Source organism: Oryctolagus cuniculus, chromosome 3 (genome assembly GCF_051225735.1).
Source record: "Oryctolagus cuniculus isolate XC-2025 breed Fujian yellow rabbit chromosome 3, ASM5122573v1, whole genome shotgun sequence".
Lineage (NCBI taxonomy): Eukaryota > Metazoa > Chordata > Mammalia > Lagomorpha > Leporidae > Oryctolagus > Oryctolagus cuniculus.
Genome location: NC_142869.1, coordinates 116,318,076 through 116,336,359, shown reverse-complemented (window position 1 = coordinate 116,336,359; position 18,284 = coordinate 116,318,076). Strand labels below are relative to the sequence as shown.

The following is an 18,284-nucleotide window of genomic DNA, read 5'->3' as shown; positions in this document are numbered from 1 at the left end:
AATGTAACCCTCAGTAGCTTATTTTGCAGAAGGAGCTTTACAGATGTAATTAACTTACAGATCCTGAGATGCAGCGAACCTGAATTACCCAGCCAGGCCCTAAATACAATGATCAGCATCTTTGGAAGAGAAAGAAGATCATGTGCAGACGGAGGTAGCAATTTGGAGTGATAGATCATAGAAATCAAAAGTACTGACATGCAGTCGAAGTTGAAAGAAGTAAGGAAGGCTGTAGTGATTGAATGTGACCCCTCTAAATTTCAGGTGTTGCCAATGTGATAGGCTGTGAGAGTTGATTAGGCTGTGAGGTCTCCTCCCTTTTGAGTGGGATTGGGTGCCCTTGTGAAGTAGTGTGGTTACTTTTCTCTTGCCTTTCAGCTTTCTGTATGGGAAGATGAAGTAAGGAGGCCTTGACCCTGGACTTCTCAGCTTCCAGAACTGTGAGAAAATCAGTTTGTTTTCTTTATAAGTTAATCAGTCTGTGGCATTCTGCTAAGCAGCACAGGAGGACTAAGGTGGGAGGAGTCTCCCTTCAGGGTTTTCAAGCCAGCAGAGCCTGATTGAGAGTTTGGTTTTGGATTATGGTCTCTAGGACTGTGAAAGAATACATTTCTGTTGCTGTAAGCCACCTGGTGTGTGGTAATGTGATACAACAGGCACAGAAAATCATTACTCTGGTTAAAGACATAGTCAAAGTAAGCAAAAGTGCAACAGCTCTCTGTGCAGAAGTTGGAGGAGGAGAAATCGGGAAAGGCTTGCTGAGGGGATTGACACATGGATCAAGCAGCAATTGCTGTGAGAGGCTTGTGTGTGCTTCTGTGACACGGAGAAGGGAAGCCAAGTCCATTCTAACTGGAGTTAATAATGTGGGTTGTTCAACAATGAGGGTTGTTTCGTGAGGTTGTGAGTGTTCTATCAAAGAAAATGTTTAAGTGCACATAAACTGCTTATTGAGGGAGGTGGAGGTCGAAGACCGTTTATTCACAAAATAATTAGTACGAGGCAGTAGTGGAAATACTTTCTGAGCTTGAGATTGTGACGGCCCTTGTCCTTATCAAATTACATCTCCCCCTGCTGGCTAGGCTGACCGCCATAAGGCAGGCTGGTAAGTTGCAATGGTTCAAGGACACCAGGCTGAGTGTAGGGGCCAGATCCCTGCTGCTTGCAGCCCATCCATCCCATGGTGCAGAATGCTGCACTTGCCAGAAAATAAATGACCAAAAAACTCACACTGTCTGGGAACCCTATTGTATCGCTTGACCAGTAAAACAAAATCACTTCCCTGCACAAAAAGGTCTTTCTTAAAGAAAAACGGGATGAATTAGAATCATGAAATTGGACTATAAACAAGTATAATTTGCACAGAATTCAAATGACCTGAAATCTCAGGACTCAGAAATGATGTGTCTCAATTTGAAAAAGATTAATTGTAAATTAAGAGGAGGACATTGATAAAGCACATTCTAGGGGCTGTTTTGAGCTAACGTCCTTGTTCAAATTGACAGAACTAATAAGAGGAGGTGACAAGTGACAAACCATAAAACCTTCCAGAGCTTTGCTTTTTCTCCCTACTTGCACCGTTCATTTCTCAGTCTGGGGCATGTGTATTCTGCAGCTATGAAGAGATGCACCAGGAAAATAGACTAAACACGCCACTTTTTCCTAGACCAGTGGTTGACAAACTTTTGGTCTCATGATTCCTTTACACTCTTAAATAGGATTGAGAATCCCACAGAGCCTTTGCATCTATCAATAACTACCCCTTCAGGAACTGAATCAGAAAATTTTGTAATAAAAGAGTATACATGCACACAAATTGTATTATTCATCAATCAACTCCAGGGTACATCCATGAAAGAATGCAAGTGTACAGGTATTACAGTATAGTAATATCATTATGAACATATTTTTAACCTGAATGAGTGTTGGGGATACATATAGTGTTCTGGATGATATATTGAGATCCAGCTGTCCCACACTCCATTTTCTTAGAACATTTAGGGGAAATTACATTTGAAAAAATACCTTAAGTTTGTAGAACAAAGGATAGATTATTCAATAAATGATATAAGAATAGCTGGCTTTCCATTTGGGAAAAAAAACTGAAGTTAAATTCTGACTTCACTCTATTTTTAAAAATATCCTTGGGGTTTATAGATATAAAACCTTAAAGTATGAAAGTATTAGATAACTATAGAGTTATTTTCTATAGTGTTTGGGTGAGAAAGACCTTTGTAAGTTGGACACAAACCCCCCAGAAATCATAAAATCAAAAAGGTGATTTAATACACAAGAAAGGTAAAGTCTCATTTAGTGGTGGATGCTACTTAATGTTTGCAATATTCTTAATATATATGGGTCAGGGGGCCGGTGCCATGGCTCACTTGATTAATCCTCCGCCTACGGTACCGGCATCCAATATGAGCGCCGGGTTCTAGTCCCGGTTGCTCCTCTTCCAGTCCAGCTCTCTTCTGTGGCCTAGGGCAGTGGAGGATGGCCCAAGTGCTTGGACCCGTGCACCCCCATGGGAGACCAGGAGGAAGCACCTGGTTCCTGGCTTCGGATCGGCACAGCGCTGGCCGTATTGGCCATTTGGGGAGTGAACCAATGGAAGGAAGACCTTTCTCTTTCTTTCTCTCTGTCACTGTCTGTAACTCTACCTCTCAAATAAAAAAAAGAAAAAGAAAAGAAAAAAATACATGGGTCAGTTTCTCTATCAATAAGGAAAAAAAATCTAAATAATCAGGTAGAATAAATGGAAAAGAATATGACAAAGAAATTCACAATAGAAATATAAGTGAATGGTAAATTATATAAAAATTAATTTATCCTAATGTCTTTTTTTAATTTATTGAGAGAGATACAGAGAGATAGAGGACAGAGAACACATCACAATGGCTGAGTCTGGGCCAGGGTTGGAGCCAGGAGGTTGGAACTCAATCCAGGTCTCCCACATGGGTGAAAGGGACCCAATTACTTGAGCCATCACTGCTGCCTTCCAGGGTTTGCATTGGCAAAAGCTGGGGTCAAGAGCCGTAACCAGGAATTGAACCCAGGCATTCTGACTTGGGCATCTTAAATATTAGGCTGAACACCTACTTCCTAATGAATATTTGAATACAACATAAGGCAATAACTATGATGCATTTTATACTAATTGGTGAGGGTGTGAGGAAATGGTCCACCAATATTTTATTGGTGAAAATATAAAATTAAGCCCCTTTTTCCATATAAATTTGCTATATTAATACATTTTGTCTAAAAACATGCCTTGAGGACGAATATTTCATTTAAGAATATTTTCTGAAGAAATTATAATAATGAAGATAAGTGCACAAAAGTGTTTATCATATTGTTTAAAAATGAAAAACTGATACAAATTTGGGCATATTATAAATTCCCATTAGTAGAGGAATAGATAAATTGAGTGTTATTGTACTGACTCAATGAAGAACAATACATCCACAAATAAGAACAAAGGAGATGGCTATGTATTAACAAAGAAAAACAAACATGCATTATATGCAATAGTCCCTAAGTATCCCCAGGGGATTGGTCCCAGTTCCCCTGGCAGACACCAAATCCATGAACACTTGAGTTTCTGATACAGAATGGTATAGTTTTGCATATGCTCTATTTACATGCCCCAGAATGCTGTAGTTTGTCTTTTTTGTTTTCAAAAGATTTATGTATTTATTTGAAAGTCAGAGTTAACACAGAGAGAGAAGGAAAGACAGAGAGAGAGAGAGAGAGAGAGAGAGAGAGAGAGAGAGAGGTCTTCCATCCACTGGTTCACTCCCCAGTTGGCCATAATGGCTGGAGCTGTGCCGATCTAAAGCTAGAAGCCAGGGGCTTCTTCCGGGTCTCCTACATGGGTGCAGGGGCCCAGGGACTTGGGCCATCTTCTGCTTTCACAGGCCATAGCAGAGAACCGGATCAGAAGTGGAGCAGCTGGGACTCGAACTGGCGCCCCATATGGGATACTGGCACTGCAGGCAGTGGCTTTACCTGCTACGCCACAGTGCCAGCCCCTGCAGATTGTCTTTAGATGCTTTCCAACATCTAATGGAATGCCTACACACCAATTTGTTCATTCTAAGCATAATGCTTGGCACGAAGCACATTCAAGTGTTGTTTTTTGGAGTACTGTGGATTTTTTACTAATGTTGTGAATCCGTGGTTGGTTGAATCTGAGGATATGGAACCTATGGATACCTAAGACCAATTGAATGGTTAAATTTGAAAGCAGTTTACAGAACAATAGCATAGAGTCATCCTATATATAATTCTTATATCTTTATTCATATATAGCTGTAACTGTTTACACATAAAGCAAAGGAAATGGCTAAGGAGCACAGGAAACCACCAGAAATGATACTTGTACCTAGGAAAGTGTTACTGGTCATTATCTGTAAGGAAAGGAGGAGGGCTGAAGTGGAATTTTATTTCTTAATGCAAGTAACTTTCAAATGAGTGGAATTATGGGAAATTATTAGTTTTCCAAGCGTTCTTAGTACACTTTAAGGCAAAATTATAATGATAACCCACTGTGGTGTAGTGGCTAAAGCCACTGACTATGGCACCAACTGGTATCCTATATGGGCACTGATTTGAGTCCCAGCTCTACTTCCAATCTGTCCAGCTCCCTGCTAATGGCCTGGGGAAGCAGTAGAGGATGGCCCAGGTGCTTGGGCTTCTGCACCCACATGGGAGACCCGGAAGAAGCTCCTGACTCCCAGCCTTTGGATCAGCCCAGCTCTGGCCATTGTGGACATTTGGTAAGTGAACCAGTGGATAGGAAATCTCTCTTTCTGCCTCTCCTGCTTGTTCTCTCTCTCTCTCTCTCTCTCTCTCTCTCTCTCTCTGCCTTTCATATAAATAAATCTTTAAAAAGAATGCATTTTTATAATAAAATTCAATGCCTCCCAAAAAAATTCCTCTGAGCTCCATCCCAGACTCGTCCTCCCCTGCCTTTAGCGAAACCTGATGGAGGAGACTGAGACGTCATGGGCTTCAAACAGTGCTGCCTCAGCAATGACCAAAGAGCAGTTTGGGTCCTGAATTCAACCAAGGGGTCAAGGATGTAGGCAATTCTGGGCTGATTACTAGTTTGTTGCAGAGTAGAACCCCACCCCAATATTTCCCTCTAATTGCATTCACTCCATGGACCTACTGAAACTCTAAAGTCTCCGAGACAGTCCACTCCTGAGCACACTCACACCATTCACCCATTCATTTCTTCATCCATCCACTCATCACTGACTCAGCCCCAGGAAGGATCCAGGCAAGATAGTAGATACAGGTCATGCACAAATGGGGAAGATGGAGCACCTGTCTTCAGGGTGTCATGGGAGAGAAGATTATCATACATTTACATGTGTGCCCTGAGCAGAAGTAGGTCCAGTGTGCAGCGAGAAACCAGAAGGTTCCTTAGTCGCATGTGGTGTACACTAACAACCCCTGAATACACCGTGACAAATCCCAGGGCAAGGACACATGTTCTGTTGTATTTCCTCCAGTATCTGCCAGGGGAAGCCAGGAGAGAAAACCGTTGTGGGACAGCACACTGGGGAGGTGAGTGTCCTTCATGTGTCTACAACATTTTCACAATGCTTTTTGTCCACTGTGAGCATCCGGTATTTGAAGTCTCCCTCAGACCTTTCCAGGACCACCTTTCCTCCCACTTCTCTTCCTCTTCCCTTAACTGTCCTGCTCCATCATTGCTGTCTTCTTTTTCTCCTCCTCCTCCTCTCCCTCCTCATCCTCCTCCTTCTTCTTCTTCTCTCTCTCTCTCTCTCTCCCTCCTACCCTCCCTTCCCCCAGCTCTGTCTTTAGAATGTGACAGCTGGAAGGAGTCAGAGTTATGACAATCCAACTCCCTCCATTTACAGAAGCAGAAACATGCTCATGACCTTCTCAAGCCCTCCCAGTCTATCACAGATGTGGGTAGGTATGGGGTCCTGCATGACAGCTGGAATGAAGAGGAAGGGAGGCTGACAGGGAGGCAGTGGGTGGTGGTAGGGCTCTCGGTTGTTCTAGAAGTTCTAAGAATTTGGGGCTGAACCCAAGTAATGAAAAACAGAAGACTGAGGAGGAGACGTGTGAGTCTTAAGTACTTCCAAGAAGAGATTTATTTCCTTTCCTTTAAAGAAAAATGAATACCCTCTGCAGCTGTGGATTGTCACAAGAGCTCCCTAAACCCAACCTCAACATACTGACATCACATGTGTCCTGTCACCTCAAGTTCAGTACTTGTCACTGCTCCATCAACACTGGCACTGGGCTTCTGCCAGTTGAGTGACCTCTGATTTACCCATCACATCTCCCTTCTTCAGCTCCTCAATATAGAAGGATTTCTTCATTCCAGGACATAGAATTAACTGCAGAGCACGGTAAGAGGAGACTCCATGTGGCAGAGTCAGTTCCACAGAACCTCCCCTCAACCCAAGTCTTTTAATACATGGGAAGGTGAGACCCACACTCAGAAGAGAAGCTACTTTTGATGCACTAGCCTTCAACTGCCCACCACACAGAGCTGGGGACACAGAGTCAGTTGCCTCCTTCCGATTGATTATGTTTATCATTTCTAAATATTCTTGGGGGTGAGCATTTAGCTTAGGGTTTAAGTTACCCATGTTTTACATCAGAGCATCTGGGTTCTATAGCCAGCTCTGGTCCCCAGATTCCAGTTCCCTGAGGCTAACCTTAGGAAGCAGCAGGTGATGGTTGAACACTGGATTCGTGCCACCCACGTGGGAGACCTGGATTACATTCCTGAGTGTTTCCAGCCCCACCCTGGCTGTTGTGGGCATTTGGGAGTGAACCAGCAGAAAAGAGTTCTTCCTATCAGATAAAAAAATTAATAAATAACTTCTAAAAGATGATTCCTAGATGAAAGTGAGCCTTGTCTAAATAAGGTCAGAGTTTGTGAACTCAAGAGCCTTCCGTAGCCTTAGCAGCTCATGACAAGACCCTCGAGTGATAACTGACATCATAAATAAGAGTGTCAATTGTTAAATCAATAACAGGAGTCACTGTACACTTACTTCCCATGTAGGACCTCTGTCCTTAAAGTGTTGTACTATGAGAATTAATGGTAAAACTAGTATTCAAACAGTACTTTATACTTTGCATTCTCATTTGAACTGTGCCTTGGACACATTCTAGTAGCCAAGCCTCCTTCTCCTGGCACCCAGGCCTGGCCTTTGTATCTTTGCTTCCTTGGGTTGGAGTGAAACAATTCTTATAAACAACCTATCCCACCATGAAGTTGAGTGAGATAAACAAAGGTGCTCAATTAATATTAGCTGAAAGAAGGGACGGATTCCCCTCAAGGTTTCAATCATAATTGTTGCTTTCTGCTTTTTCAGAAGATTGGAAAGTTCCAGCAGTTATCTGGGGCAGCAAGGCAGCTGACCAGACCCAGTTAGATCTTTTGGTTTTAATTTCAGTTTGATCAAATAATTCCACAAGGAAACAGTGCAAATTTGAAGGTTTGAGCTTAAGGCCCCAAAAGAAATCATTTCTTTATTACATTGCTAGTTAATATTTTCTTTCCATGAGCAGTTTGCCTATATAAGCAAAATTATCATTTGCACTGCTTTTCAAGAAAGAAAAATTTTAATATAAGATATCCAAACTCATAACCATATTCAAATTCAAGTAAATTAAATTGGATATTCAGATCAAAGTCTACCAAAGTTTCTAATTTTATATATACTCGTGTGTGCATATATGCTCATACATACTTTCCCTCATGCAAATCTGTATATTTTCATGCTATGCATTTATTCTTTGTTCAAAAAGATTGTGAACATCTTTCCACAGAATTAAATCTGAAGCTATCAAAATAATGACACACTGTTATACCTAGGTCATTTCTAGTTCTTTCTTTTATAATAAATAACATTCTGTTAAACATTCATCTGTTCTCAATAATGAAAAATTAAGTTCTTTTGCTGTTTGAAAAAAGCCCATTCACAATAGTACTTCATGAACAATCTGCTAAGAAAACTTTCACACATTTACAAAGTATTGCTAAGGATAAGCTTCTAGTGGTTGAAATGCTGCATCAAAGGACAGCATTCTTTGTAATAACTGACAATTTCTCAAACTGCCTTTCAGTAATATTTTGACCATTCATATATCCATCTGCAGCACATGAATGTATCTCATTCCTCATATACTCACTAACATCAGTAACATAATTTTTAACATTTTCTAATTTGATAAGTGATAACGGTGTTTGAAAAAATCATTTTTTATTGTTTCAAATTAACTTTATTGGTTACTTACAAGGTCTTTATATTTATTTGTTCTTTGTTTCTCATTTTTTAGCAAATAATACCTTCACGCTTTGGCCTATTTTTTTCTGTTGGAGTAACTTTATATGCTTTTAGTTCATGGCTTGCTGTCAGCTTAAGTCTTTTGCCATGTTTTAAATTGGTATGTAAGTAAACCTTCCTCTTTTTGTTGTTTTATGGTTCTTGTTTTTGCTGTCACATTTAGGAAGTCTTTTCTTTCCCCAGATTATATGTGTTTTCACTTGCAGTTCATTCATTCCTTTTGTGGCTTCATATGTAAAACTCTTTTTTTAAAAAAAAGGAATTTAATTTTTCATAAGGTACAAGTTGGTCAGAGTTGGCAATTTCTCCAAAAGTTAGTCAATTTTTAATAATGTATATATGTGTATATATATATATATATATTTGAAGCTGTTAGTTGCAGCTTTTAAAAATATTTTGGTTTACAACCATCATGCTGTATTTTTTTAAAAAATTTATTTTATTTATTAGAAAGAGAGTTACAGAGAGAGGTAGAGACAGAGAGGTCTTCCATTCTGCTGGTCCACTCCCCAGTTGGCCACAACAGCCAGAGATGTGCTGATCTGAAGCCAGGAGCACACCTGGGTGCAGGGTGCAAGCACTTGGGCGCTCTTCTACTGCTTTCCCAGGCCATAGCAGAGAGCTGGATCGAAAGAAGAGTGGCCGGGACTAGAACTGGCGCTCACATGGGATGCTGGTGCTTCAGGCCAGGGCTTTAACCAGCTGCGCCACAGCACCGGCCCCGCCATCATGTTCTATCATGACTCTTGTCAGATGATTCTAAAAGATAATAGCAATAAAAAAATAAGCAAGACACCATCCCTCAATCAAATCCGCAAGACCCTTTAAATAGTCTCTGCATTCAGTGGTTTTTTTTGTTTGTTTGTTTGTTTGTTTGTTTTTTGACAGACAGAGTGGACAGCGAGAGAGACAGAGAGAAAGGTCTTCCTTTGCCGTTGGTTCACCCTCCAATGGCCGCTGCCGCCAGCGTGCTGCGGCCGGCGCACTGCGCTGATCCGAAGCCAGGAGCCAGGTGCTTCTCCTGGTCTCCCATGGGCTGCAGGGCCCAAGCACTTGGGCCATCCTCCACTGCACTCCCTGGCCACAGCAGAGAGCTGGCCTGGAAGAGGGGCAACCGGGACAGAATCCGGTGCCCCGACCGGGACTAGAACCCGGTGTGTGCCGGCGCCGCAAGGCGGAGGATTAGCCTAGTGAGCCGCGGCGTCAGCTATGCATTCAGTGTTAGTCCTTGTTATACTGAACAAAAATCAAGAAAAGTGAATTCAAAAAATATATATACAACCTTGTTCTTTTGGGTAGAAAATTAAACATTTTTCCCCTACAGAATTAGGATCTCTAATTCATTTAATTTTTCTCTCTTCAGCAGAATGATGTGGATGAAGAAGAAATTTACTTTAGTAAAACAATATATTTAGATACATGTATTTCTGTTTAATAAAATATTAAGTTTGGCATTTCTTTACCAGATTTTTTTCTCTATAAAGAGAGAGATTTCAATACTTTTTAGTAAGATTTTTGCATTAAAGGCAATATTCTCTATAGTCATATGACAAATGTACAAAAATGAATAATCTCTTCCCTACTGTCTGATGTACTAAATGTTTCTGTACATGTATATCTTTGTGCTTAGACTTCTTTTTCCATTCTATTGTCTGCCTGTCTATCCTGGCACTGCTGCCATACTATCTTGATTACTGTAGGTTAGTAACGCATTTTAGAATTGGCCAGAAAAATAAACCCTCCATCACTCTTACTTTATAGTTTTCCTGCATAGATTTACTTTTATATTCTTCCAACTGAGCCTCGGAATAATATTTGTGAAATTCACATACACTCAGACATATACTTCTGAAATTAATGCAAAATTGCATTGAATTTGTAAGTTGATTTGGAGCAAATGACTTATCTATAAGAATTGGCTCTTCCCAACCACAGATCTGATATCAGTCTTTACTTATCCAAGTCCTTTATACACATCTTACAGCATCATTTAAGGCTACATTACTAACATGAGTTTGGAGGTTCCAGATGCCTGCCAACAACCCACAGACCAGAAGTATTGAGTTCACTTCCAGGTCCAGGTAGCTTTCACTGGGAGACTACATTCCCGGTGCAGTTCAGAGATTGGAAGATAGGTGTGGGGGCAACTTTGGTGTCTACCCAAAAAATACCAGGCTGCTAATCTCGCCAAGGATTCTGGGGAAAGCCATGTTCCTTTAATCTGGGATATCAACTTAGAGAAAAGGATGATGCAATTAACTTCTTTCCTGTCTCATCTACATTTCATCTGCCCTCCAAAGAAGTCCTCTGTAGTCACATTAGGCAGTGACAGCCTTTCAAATGAGAATTCTCAGTAACTCTCAGACAAGCCCCAGCCGCCTGCCCCCATCCAAGACCGGATGTGCTACTCTGCACTCTCTAATGTCATGTAATGTGTCCCCACAGCTGCTGAAGGAGGACAATTAATGATAAGGACACAGATCTTCGCCAAGAAGTGTCTTGCTTCTTCTCAAGTCAACTGCATAATCCTCAAATTTGAGGGAGGGGAAGAGGTGAGTGACTCTTCAAATTAATCTGCACGGCTGCTCAGGACTCTAAATGACTATTTAATTTCCAACCAGATACAGAGAACCAGGCTGTACCCCCAATTGAGGGCACTCGACAAAAATGGCCAAGTGCGATCCTTAATTTGTCAATAATGATTTTAGGCCATGACCCTTAATAGGACCCTGTCACTGGTGAGGTGATTTATGCCTTCTGCAGTGACATCAGTACCAATAGTGCTGATAAAAGAACACTTATATTGGAGCCAACAGGATGATGAATGGAATCCGGGTCTCCTTAGTCATCTCATTACTGCCTCTGCTGTTCACCACGGAGCTAATGTAGCGCGGCATTGCGCGCCTAGGGACCAGTTTGGAGGCTGAATTTAACGGTGAAGGTGCAGGAAATGTGCTGTAGCCCTGGTGAGGAGTAGCGGAGGCTACATGTGGAGGCTGTGTACACAAAAAAGAGGCAATCATGCCAACAATCGCCTTGCTTCCAGGTTCCCCAAGACAGCAGATGGCCCCACCTTGCGGGTGGGCTGTTTTTTTTCCCCATAGTTTCAAAATGTGACTCTCTAAAAGGGTCTTCCTCTTGACTCTCCCTTCTGTGCTCCATCACTGATCCAGATCTTCCTGGATGCAGGCCTTCACAGGCCGTGGTGGTGCCACCCAGAGAGCCCCTCCAGACCTGTGAGGCAGTGGCTGCCAATCAGGAGGCCGGACTCTTTGCAGGGCTCCAGCATTGGCTGACTGTGTGACCTTGGGCAAGTCCTTAAACCTCTCTGGACCTGAAAAAGTCCATTGTTTGAAAAAAAAAAAAAAATAAGGACGGGTATCTTCCAAGATCTCTTCTTGCTCCAAAACCCAAGCCTTCCGAAAAGCTGTGTGTGCTGTGAGAATGAAAGCACAACCCTTGACCCAGTCTTCCCCTGAAGGTGCATTTCTGGGTAATAGCAACGACAGAGGGGCTTTGCACGTCCCTCAGGGCCATTCAGAAGATGTGTGTGTCACCCATCATTTGGCCAGCCCTTGAGAGCAGTGTCTCCGCTCCTACAAAGGGGGGTAGATGCAGTTTTATTAGCACAATTTTATTGCCCTCACCAGCTGCACTCTTTTCTCTATAAAAGGTAATTACTTCCAATAGTAACAAGCTAATTGATTGCTAATTAAATCAATTGGCACACTAACCGCTGTCAGAAAGTGACAGATTAGCGGGTCATGTGATGGCGTGTTGGTAATGAAAAGCGGACATGGTCTGAGGGTGATTGACACATGAGATGAAAAGCGATTTGGGATCTCTGAGGTGGTCAGAGAGAGGGCAGGGAGAACATGATGGATTCAATGGTGACTGTCAGAGAGGAAATGAGAACTGAATGGAATTCAGGGTCTGCCCGAACCCTCACCACATGATGCTCCAAGTTTTTTCACATGTAAATAAGGGAGATGGAGACTTCTTGCAAATGAAATGCCAAACTAGAAAGGACTGAAAGGGAGGGGCCACAGAGAATGAAAGTGTAGGAGCCTTAAAGGAACAGGATTTTTTTGTCCCTTTTCAAAACTTGTGAAAATATAATGAGAATCATGAATATTGCGTAATTTGCCCTCAAATCTTGGCTGTCTGGTTGCCTTTGGGCTTATCGATTTTGAGTGCCTTTTGGAAAGGGTTTGTCTGCTGTCATTATCATTGTCTGCATCTGCAGTGCATCACAGCCTAATCAGGACCATGAATTTGCATGGGTTTGGAGTAGGGTGTAAGCACAGGATACTCTGCTGCAATGTTATAAATATATTTTCAGGTAACTGCTATACCCAGACTGGTGACATTTTAAATACTGCCTTCTCTTCAGCAGGCTCAGAGTTGCTAAGTCACTTTTGAAGTTCTGAGAAGCCCTCCTCTAGAGCTGGAGTGAGAAGCCACCCACCATGGGGTCTGAGGTCAACCCAGGGTCTCTATCCCTACCCCCAGCTGAGGTCTGAAATCCCATCAGGCTCCCTTACTACCTGGGCTTGTGATGTCTGCTGAGTCCCCTGAGGGAGACCTGGCAGTAAGTGCAGGCTCTGCATTTACTGGCTGGGGAACCTCAAGGAGTCTGTGGAACTTCTCTAAGCCTGTTTCTCCATCTTTGAAATGTGTAGAATACTCATGCCCCAGGGCTACCATGTGAACAAGCAAATAATTTCTGAAGGATACCTAGTGCACAAAGAGTGCTGTGAAATGGGAATTAATAGCATTAATATTGGCTGTAGATATACTATTAAGCACTACTATTAAGCAAACCCCAGTGCAGTCTGGTGTGGGGGAAAAGTATCAGATCCTGGAATCAGAAAGATTCCTGGAATCAAGAATTCTGAACTCTCATAAAACAACTTTGTTTTTGTTTATTGAAAGGCATACACACAGACACACACACACACACACACACACATATAAATCTCCATGGGTTGGTTAACTCCCCAAATGCCTATAATAGCCAGGTCTGCACCAGGCCAAACCCAGGAGCTGGAATTCAGTCTGGCTCTCTCACATGGGAGGCAGGGACTGTAAGTACTTGAGCCATCAACTGCTGCTTCCCAGGGGTCATGTCAGCAGGAAGCCTAGATCAGGAGCAGAAGCAGAACTCATCTCAGGCTACCTAATGTAGATCACAAGGGTTCTCACAGTGTTTTAACCCTTATGCCAAACATCATCTACTCCCCAGGAAATCTGACACTTCAAGTCCCTTGGGAAATATTCCTAATTTCTCACATCTTCGGTTTAACATTTACAAAAGAAAGGAAATATGCCTTTTAGATATTGGGCTATTCTGGGAATTAAGAAATTTAATGCATATACAGTTTCCAATGTAGATACAAGAAGTATCAATTCCTAATGCCACATACTGGAGATTTTTTAAAAATTTTTTAAACTTTTATTTAGTAAATATAAATTTTCAAAGTACAGTTTATGGATTACAATGGCTTCCCCCCCAACTTCCCTCCCACTTGCAACCCTCCCATCTCCCACTCCCTCTCCCATTCCATTCACATCAAGATTCATTTTCAATTATCTTTATATACAGAAGATCAATTTAGTATATATTAAGTAAAGATTTCATCAGTTTGCACCCACATAGAAAGACAGTGAAAAATACTGTTTCAGTACTAGTTATAGCATTACTTCACATTGGACAACACATTAAGGACAGAGATCCCACATGAGGAGTAAGTGCACCGTGACTCCTGTTGTTGACTTAACAATTTGACACTCTTGTTTATGGTGTCATTAATCTCCCTAGGCTCTAGTCATGAGTTGCCATGGCTATGGAAGCCTTTTGAGTTCGCTGACTTCGATCTTATTCAGACAAGGTCATCGTCAAAGTGGAAGTTCTTGCCTCCCTTCAGAGAAAGGTACCTCCTTCTTTGATGACCTGTTCTATCTACTGGGATCTCATTCGCAGAGATCTTTCATTTAGTTTTTTTTTTTTTTTTTTTTTTTTTTTTTCCAGAGTGTCTTGGCTTTCCATACCTAAAATACTCTCATGGACTCTTCAGCCAGATCCAAATGCCTTAAGGGCTGATTCTGAGCCCAGAGTGCTGTTTAGGACATCTGCCATTCTATGAGTCTGCTGTGTATCCCGCTTACCATGTTGGATCATTCTCTCCTTTATTTTATTCTATCAGTTAGTATTAGCAGAAACTAGTCTTGTTTGTGTGATCCCTTTGACTCTTAGATCTATCAGTGTGATCAATTGTGAACTGAAATTGATCTCTTGGACTAGTGAGATGGCACTGGTATATTCAACCTTGATGGGATTGTATTGGCATACTGGAGATTTTTAAAAGTTGTGGCCTGGCCCAGCCTTGGTCACTGGGGCCATCTAGGGAGTGAACCAGTGGATGGAAGATCAATCTCTCTCTCTGTCTCTCCTTCTGTCTCTGTAACTCTGTCTTTCAAATAAATAAATAAATTTTTTATAAAATGGGCAAAGTTGCTCCTGTTTTGAAAGCTTGGAGGGCTTGTTTTTCCCTGGGAGCAGGAGAATGAGTGCTGGAGATGTGGGAAATCCTTGGCCACGTATGTCCTCTGTAAGACATTCTGCTGACACCTTTGTTATTCTGTTTTTCTGGACAATCCAGCCCTGATTTCAGTATCCAGTGGGGTTGAGATGCTGGTATTATAACAAATCAGTGCTATCACAAGACCTACATGTGATTCATCTGTCCTTGCTTCTGTCTTGTTCCTGCAGTGACCACAGGGTCATAGCTTTGCTGGTGACATGCAGTTCTCAGATGTGAGCATGAAGAGAAGCAGAGAGTGGGTTTGAACTGTGTTTCCTCCTGCAAACACCCATTTCTTCCGCACCTATATCTCTTTGAACAGGCTACAGAGGATCAACATCTTGGAGACCAAGGATTTTTCAGCAGCACAACTATGCCTGGTCATCCTGGAACCCTGTTGAAACATAGCCACATATTCCCATCTGTCACAGGGGCACACACACACCCCCTGGCCCTGGTTTTGTTCAGAGGAGCACTGCTTCTCCCTCTAAGTGTGGGATCTCACAGCAGAGAGAGGTAACTGTCAGTCCCCTAGGATCCCTGCAGACTCCCAGAAGTAGATGATCCAAGTTCCCATAAAGCTTGGTTCAGTGGTTTCTAACCTTGGCTGCACATGAGGATCACTGGGGAGATTTAAGAAATACAGATGCCTAGACCCTATCCCAGAGATCCTGATTTCCATATCGGGGCTGCTGCATGGCCACATGTGTTCTACGACAGCTAAAGTGAGAGTGATGGCCTGGTTAGGTAAGACAAATGTTTTTGTGGAGCAAGAGAGTGCCCAGGGAATGGAGACTGTGCTCCATGGAAATGAGAAGTGAACACAAGCTACTGCAAGGCGAAAGCATTGCACAGAGCGAACTGGAGATCTTCCATATTATACTGAGTTCAAAACTGCATTCAGGCATGTGCCCGTGTTTTGGGCTATTGGGCTGTTCTCTCCTCTCTCTCTCGTTTTCATCCTCAAAGCCACAGTACCTCACACCACCTCACAGCACCATGGACAGAGCATAAGCCTTTTCTCAGGGATCCCTCTGCCTTGTGTGTGCAGACCAACCTTAGTGGGGATAGCCCTTAGGTGCTTCCATCTCAGTAACTGAGGGCTATGCTAACTTCCATAGTTGACTTGTCATGTGTACAAAACCAAGATAGCTTGGAACAAGTTGTCACTTTTATGACAATGTAAGAAAGCTTTGTGGTTTGAACTCATGTCCTTCCGGACAGAAGGCCAGGCAGTATCTGGGAATGGATTAGTTCTTCCCAGGCCATCCAGTCTTAAATCACTCAAGAAAGAGACCATAATAAAACATGGTCTTCCGGGGACCAGCACTGTGGTGCAGTGGGTTAACGCCCTGGCCTGAAGTGCCAGCATCCCATATGGGCACCGGTTCTAGCCCGGCTGCTCCTCTTCCAATCCAGCTCTCTGCTATGGCCTGGGAAAGCAGTGAAGGATGAGTCAAGTTCTTGGGCCCCTGCACCCATGTGGGAAACCTGGAAGAAGTTCCTGACTTCTGGCTTTGGATGGGTGCAGCTCCAGCTGTTGTGGCAATCTGCAGAGTGAACCAACGGATGGAAGACCTCTCTGTCTCTACCTCTCTCTGTAACTCTGTTTTTCAAATAAATAAAATAAATCTTTAAAAAAAATTATCTGCCCACAGAACACATCCCATCACCCAGGATTTTGTCCAGTATTCTTGGCAAGTGCAGCAAGCTGTGTGGTATAGTCATTGAAGTCATAGTCCTTGAAGTCACATCCTGGGGTGGTTCAAAGCCTGACTCTGCTGCTGTCTAGCCATGTGACCATGGACAAGTCACTTAAGCTGTGTGTGCCTTTTCTTCATCTATAAAGAATGATTAATTACATGTGTATATCCTATAGGATTGCAGTGAAAATGGAATGAACTAATATATTCAAGAGTATAACCTATTTTTTAAAACTTATTTAGGAAATATAAATTTGCAAAGTACAACTTTTGGATTATAGTGGCTTCCTCCCCATAACCTCCCTCCCACCCGCAACCATCCCATCTCCCACTCCCTCTCCCATCCCATTCTTCATCAAGATTCATTTTCAATTATCTTTATATACAGAAGATCAATTTAGTATACACTAAGTAAAGATTTCAACAGTTTGCACCAGCGGAAATAATGGGCCACCAGAGGAAGTACCTCTCTCTGAAGGGAGGAGAGAGCATCCACTTTGAATATGGCCTTGTCTAAATAAGATCAGACTTGGTGAACCTATTATTAAAATAGCATAAAAGGCATCAGGCAAAGAACATCTGGAAAAAAAGGACTGACCCTGCAAACAGAATTTCTTCCTTTATTTTAAGTGATTGGGAGCTGATATTTTCCAAAAACTGTTTGAGAAAAGGAAAAGACTTCCCTAAAATTAGCAGTAGTGGTTGTTACTGAAAAATCTGAATTAAGTAACTTTTGGTAGAAATTATAGCTTTTATTATCATTTATTACTTGATTCAAGGAAGCAATCAATTCCTTTTTTTAACTTTTATTTAATGAATATAAATTTGCAAAGTACAGCTTTTGGATTATAGTGGCTCCCCCTGCCCCATCACCACCCTCCCACCCGCAACCATCCCATCTCCCACTCCCTCTCCCATCCCATTCACATCAAGATTCATTTTCAATTATCTTTATATACAGAAGATCAATTTAGGATATACTAAGTAAAGATTTCAACAGTTTGCACCCACACAGAAACACAAAGTGTAAAGTACTGTTTGAGTACTAGTTATACCATTAACTCACATAGCACAACACATTAAGGACAGAGATCCTACATGGGGAATAAGTGCACAGTGACTCCTGTTGTTGATTTAACAATTGACACTCTTGTTTATGGTGTCAGTAATCACCTGAGGCTCTTGTCATGAGTTGGAAATTCTCTTCTCCCTTCAGAGAAAGGTACCTCCTTCTTTGATGGCCCCGTTCTTTCCACTGGGATCTCACTCACAGAGATCTTCATTTAGTTTTTTTTTTTCCACAGTGTCTTGGCTTTCCATGCCTGCAAAACTCTCATGGGCTTTTTAGCCAGATCCAAATACCTTAAGGGCTGATTCTGAGGCCAGAGTGCTATTTAGGACATCTGCCATTCTATGAGTCTGCCATGTATCCCACTTCCCATGTTGGATTGCTCTCTCCTTTTTAATTCTATCAGTTAGTATTAGCAGACACAAGTCTTGTTTATGTGATCCCTTTGACTTTTACTCCTATCATTATGATCAATTATGAACTGAAACTGATCACTTGGACTAGTGAGATGGCATTGGTACATGCCACCTTGATGGAATTGAATTGGAATCCCCTGGCACATTTTTAACTCTACTGTTTGGGG

At 42.1% G+C, this 18,284-nt stretch overlaps 1 protein-coding gene across 7 annotated transcripts; it reads left to right on the top strand.

Annotated features, from left to right (window-relative positions):
• Positions 1–300: 300 nt before the first annotated feature.
• LOC149127471 (uncharacterized) lies at positions 301–14,821 on the top strand. 7 transcript variants are annotated; one of them, XR_016231222.1, is made up of 7 exons: positions 301–440; positions 4,643–4,778; positions 5,520–5,574; positions 5,892–5,946; positions 10,791–10,897; positions 14,167–14,278; positions 14,377–14,821. XR_016231222.1 is itself a non-coding variant. In XM_089328742.1 (6 exons), the coding sequence occupies exons 2-6, from the start codon at positions 4,653–4,655 to the stop codon at positions 14,439–14,441; spliced, it is 465 nt and encodes a 154-aa protein (XP_089184868.1). In that variant the 5' UTR covers positions 301–440; positions 4,643–4,652; the 3' UTR covers positions 14,442–14,821. The 7 variants fall into 7 exon arrangements, 1 of the variants encoding a protein (XP_089184868.1); XR_016231218.1 differs by lacking the exon at positions 4,643–4,778; XM_089328742.1 differs by lacking the exon at positions 5,892–5,946.
• Positions 14,822–18,284: the final 3,463 nt, after the last annotated feature.

Coding starts and splice junctions, on each gene's coding strand:
- LOC149127471 (XM_089328742.1), top strand. CDS start 4,653: ATGGCCTGGGGAAGCAGTAGAGGATGGCCCAGGTGCTTGGGCTTCTGC. Junction 5,575..10,790: donor TGGGACAGCACACTGGGGAG/GTGAGTGTCCTT, acceptor GTGTCCCCACAG/CTGCTGAAGGAGGACAATTA. Junction 14,279..14,376: donor TTGCCTCCCTTCAGAGAAAG/GTACCTCCTTCT, acceptor TTTTTTTTCCAG/AGTGTCTTGGCTTTCCATAC.